Source organism: Sinocyclocheilus anshuiensis, unplaced genomic scaffold, assembly GCF_001515605.1.
Source record: "Sinocyclocheilus anshuiensis isolate Anshui unplaced genomic scaffold, SAMN03320099.WGS_v1.1 scaffold155, whole genome shotgun sequence".
Classification (NCBI taxonomy): Eukaryota; Metazoa; Chordata; class Actinopteri; order Cypriniformes; family Cyprinidae; genus Sinocyclocheilus; species Sinocyclocheilus anshuiensis.
In genome coordinates, this window is record NW_015549572.1 from 463,210 (window position 1) to 467,347 (window position 4,138).

General features: G+C 37.3%; 1 protein-coding gene across 2 annotated transcripts in view; it reads left to right on the plus strand.

Moving 5' to 3' along the window:
* LOC107657445 (kelch-like protein 18) overlaps nucleotides 1-3,941 on the plus strand; it is an 8,757-nt gene extending 4,816 nt beyond the window's left edge. For both annotated transcript variants that reach the window (XM_016445527.1, XM_016445528.1), the window contains 7 exons: nucleotides 560-758; nucleotides 918-1,078; nucleotides 1,381-1,517; nucleotides 1,617-1,839; nucleotides 2,013-2,117; nucleotides 3,135-3,246; nucleotides 3,400-3,941. In XM_016445527.1, the coding sequence (XP_016301013.1) occupies nucleotides 560-758; nucleotides 918-1,078; nucleotides 1,381-1,517; nucleotides 1,617-1,839; nucleotides 2,013-2,117; nucleotides 3,135-3,246; nucleotides 3,400-3,786 (1,324 nt within the window). In that variant the 3' untranslated portion in view covers nucleotides 3,787-3,941. The remainder of the gene's footprint in view (nucleotides 1-559; nucleotides 759-917; nucleotides 1,079-1,380; nucleotides 1,518-1,616; nucleotides 1,840-2,012; nucleotides 2,118-3,134; nucleotides 3,247-3,399) is intronic.
* Nucleotides 3,942-4,138: the final 197 nt, after the last annotated feature.

Sequence of the window (4,138 nt, forward strand, 5' to 3'; positions counted from 1 at the left end):
CTGTGTCAGAAATGATACGCCTATTTCAATAGTTCTGTATTTTGAACGCTCTATAGAAAATATAAACATCTATTATTTATCATACTTACAGGTTGTGATTCAGTGGAGCAGCTGGTCCAAATAATCAGGATACTGATCTATCTTTCAACAGCAAGCGTTTTGTGAATCCTGTGTTGAACTCCCCGAGATTAGAGAAGCAGTCGTCAGTAGAATGACGTGTTTGTAGGCGGAGTCAAGTTGTTCGTGGCCGGCCAACGTAGAACATAGGCGCACATTATGCAAATGTGTTACCCTGTGACGTGTAGCCGTCACGGAAGTGGGATTCGATACTAATGACTCGTTTCAGCTGTTCAGAGTCGATTCTTTATTTTGGGAGACAATAACTTTATTTATCGTGCACTTTCAGCTTTACAACTTTGCAGACCGTTTACATTCACATACAGCTACATTACACACTGCATGAAAGGCAATATTGGAAATGGCATAATAGGGGCACTTTAAAGTGATTAATTTCACATACACACAGGATTCATTGTTCCGACTTGCTCCTAATTTACAGGTTGCATCCAAAGAATTGCCTTGGTGTAAGGCAGTTTGCAGAGACTATGATGTGCACCACGCTTTATGATGCAGCCAACAGCTTCGTTCACCAGCACTTTGTGGAGGTATCCATGTCTGAGGAGTTCCTGACCCTTCGGCCGGAGGAGGTGCTTGAGCTTGTGGGCTGTGATGAGCTCAACGTCCAAGCAGAGGAGCAGGTCAGAGTCTCTGGAGACATTTGATGAAGACATTGTAATGGCAAGAAAGGGTGTTGCTGAATGAATGGATGTAGATCATAACATTTTCATTGTGTCATAGTTTCGGGTATTTTCTTTTGAGACATTATAAAAGAGAAAACCTGATCTTGTTGTTTGTAGGTGTTTGAGGCCATACTTGCTTGGGTACGGCATTCACGTGAAGATCGGGAGTCACGGTTACCAGAGTTAATGTCTAAAACCCGTCTGCCTCTATGTCGACCTCAGTTCCTTGCTGACCGAGTCCAACAAGATGAGCTTGTACGCTGCTGCCACAAATGCAGGCAAGTTTCTTAGATAAGATACGTTTCTTTACAAGATAACTTATGCCCCATAATTTTGGCAAAACACATCCAAAATGTGACACTGATGTTTGCAGATCCAAATCTATAGAAAACATATTTTTCAACACAAAATCTCTGAAGAGAGTCACTGATTTCCATTTCTGAAGAATGGTATTTAATAGTAATAATAAAAATACACATTTTTAGAAATGACTAAGACTATGTAAGTTTCTTAGTATTGCTTTTGAAAGGATGTAGAATTAATTATTTTTGGGAATGCATTTGAATTTTACTCCTAACAGGGACCTTGTCGATGAGGCGAAAGATTACCATCTGATGCCAGAGCGAAGGCCACATCTCCAAGCCTACAAGACCCGACAGAGATGTTGCACATCCATTGCGGGCTTAATCTATGCGGTTGGGGGCCTCAATAGTGCTGGTATCTATTTCTTCACACTGTCCTTTTAAAAACCTCACGTGCTAGTTACTGCAACATGTCAGTGTCAGTGGTTTTGTTGAGTTATTCTTTTATGCACAGGTGACTCATTAAATGTTGTGGAAGTATTTGATCCAATTGGAAACTGTTGGGAGCGATGCCAACCTATGAGCACAGCCCGCAGTCGAGTGGGTGTTGCTGTCGTGAACGGGCTGCTTTATGCCATTGGTGGTTATGACGGTCAATCACGGCTTAGAACTGTAGAAGTTTACAACCCAGAAACTGACACATGGACCAAAGTTGCTAGCATGAATACTCAACGCAGGTAGGAAATCCTAAAATTGTCATATTTAATATGTGAGGGAAATATTTTTTCTTTGGAAAGCTATTTAATTGTTCAGTGACAACTTTTTCAATTCTTTTTAAGGTTTTGCAAAGAGTTTTAGGTACATGTGATATATATCCGATGCTTCTGCTATTCTCTTCTTTCTGCATTAGTGCAATGGGGACAGTCGTAGTTGATGGGCATATATATGTGTGTGGTGGATATGATGGCAAATCTTCTCTAAATTCGGTTGAGTGCTATTCTCCAGAGACTGACAGGTAAGTCATACATTCTTCAAGAAAAATTCAGGGTTAATGTAGGGCTGTCACCTTACATTACTGGTAATTTGTATATCAAGTAATTAGGAAGGGAAAATAATTTGTTTAAAAAAAACTAAGAAGAACTTAAAATACATGTATAAAAACAATGTGGAACAAGAATATCTAAAATGTTATGATAATTTTGAATAATACATATTTAACATATGTGAACATACATAATAATACACGTTAAAATGCATAATGTAATAGTATGTGTGCCCATGAGGCTGTTTTATATTATAAAAGAGACCATTAATAATAATTAAAAATACTTTTACATTAGCATCATACAAATCAGTTGAATTTGAAATCGTTACTTGTAATGTAACAATGATTGTGGAAACACTTTCTAGCCTGCAGAGAGCGCCAACAACCTGGCAATTGTTGTTACACACAACACTATAATTAAATGCTTGTTTAATCTTGGCCAAACTATATTTAATTCAAAAGGTTGAATCACACAGTCTTCAATATTTGAGCAGATACAAAATGTAAATGCAGCCTAATAGGCTCAAATAATAATGCTGTTAATATTATTTATTCCTTTGCTAATGATTTGTTTTTCCGTTCCTGATTTTATTACTAACTTACTACTTGGACTTATATTCTTATTATATACCATTCTTATTCTTACTATATGTTTAAAAAAAAAAAAGGGATGTGTAAAATGAATGTATTACTAACCGATTACTTGAAGGATTAAGTGTTTACATATTAAAAGCTATATTTATTTTCATTATTTAATTTATTAATATATTAATATTTCATGTTTTAAGTAAAGACGTGTTCAATAGCAGATTGGTTTTGGTATTGAAAATCCTTTCACTGGTATTGGGCCTGTGACAGCCCTATTTTTCTCTGTTTATTAAACTATCCATTTAGGTGTTCATTTATTTTCTGTCTCAACAATTATTGTAGCTTTCTTTGGAATCAGAATGAGTCTGATTTCATGTGTTTATGTGTGTTTGTTACCAGATGGACAATAGTTACAGAAATGAGCGTAAGCCGCAGTGCTGCTGGTGTTACTGTATTTGAAGGCAGAATATATGTTTCAGGTGGTCATGATGGTCTACAGATCTTCAACACGGTAAGTAAACATCTTTCAATTTACAGGATGCAATTTGCACAGTTATTTTTCCTAATCTTTTCAGGATATAAGTTACGAAATGCTACAATATAACATTGTGAAATCTATAGGCCTTGAGAAAATAACCTTGTTGTTTCATGTTTCTGCCACTAGGTGGAGTACTACAACCATCATACAGCATTATGGCATCCTGTCGCTCCCATGATAAATAAGCGATGTCGGCACGGTGCTGCAGCCTTGGGCAGCAATCTGTATGTGGCAGGAGGTTACGATGGCTCCGCGTTCCTCAGTGGAGCAGAGGTGTACAGCTCAGTAGCAGATCAGTGGAGCCACTTAGTGGCCATGAACACTCGACGCAGCCGCATTTCTCTGGTGGCCAATTGTGGTCGACTCTATGCAGTGGGAGGTTATGATGGACAGTCCAATCTCAGCTCTATGGAAATGTATGACCCAGAAACGAACCGTTGGATGTTTATGGCACCGATGGTTTGCCATGAAGGCGGGGTAGGGGTGGGCTGTATACCCTTACAGCCCGCTTAACGCCACAGTCTCCCTCAGCCCATAAGGACATTTTAATTATTTAAAAAAAAAAAAACAGGTTTTTGTACTGTGTGGTCTTACAAAATGCATTCATGACCCTTGGTTCACATGCTTGTATCAGAGGTACTATTATTCAGGCTTTTTTTTTTTTTTTTTTTTTTTTTTTTTTTTTTTTTTTTTTTTTTTTAAAAAAAAAAAAAAAAAAAAAACTCTAGCTTTCTATTCTACTTGTTTTTCTTTGTTTGTGTATATATATATATATATATATATATATACACACACACACCTTGCTACGTGTACTGCGTTAGGCTAACCGAGACTTGTCATTTGCACTTATATATTGTTGCTCATT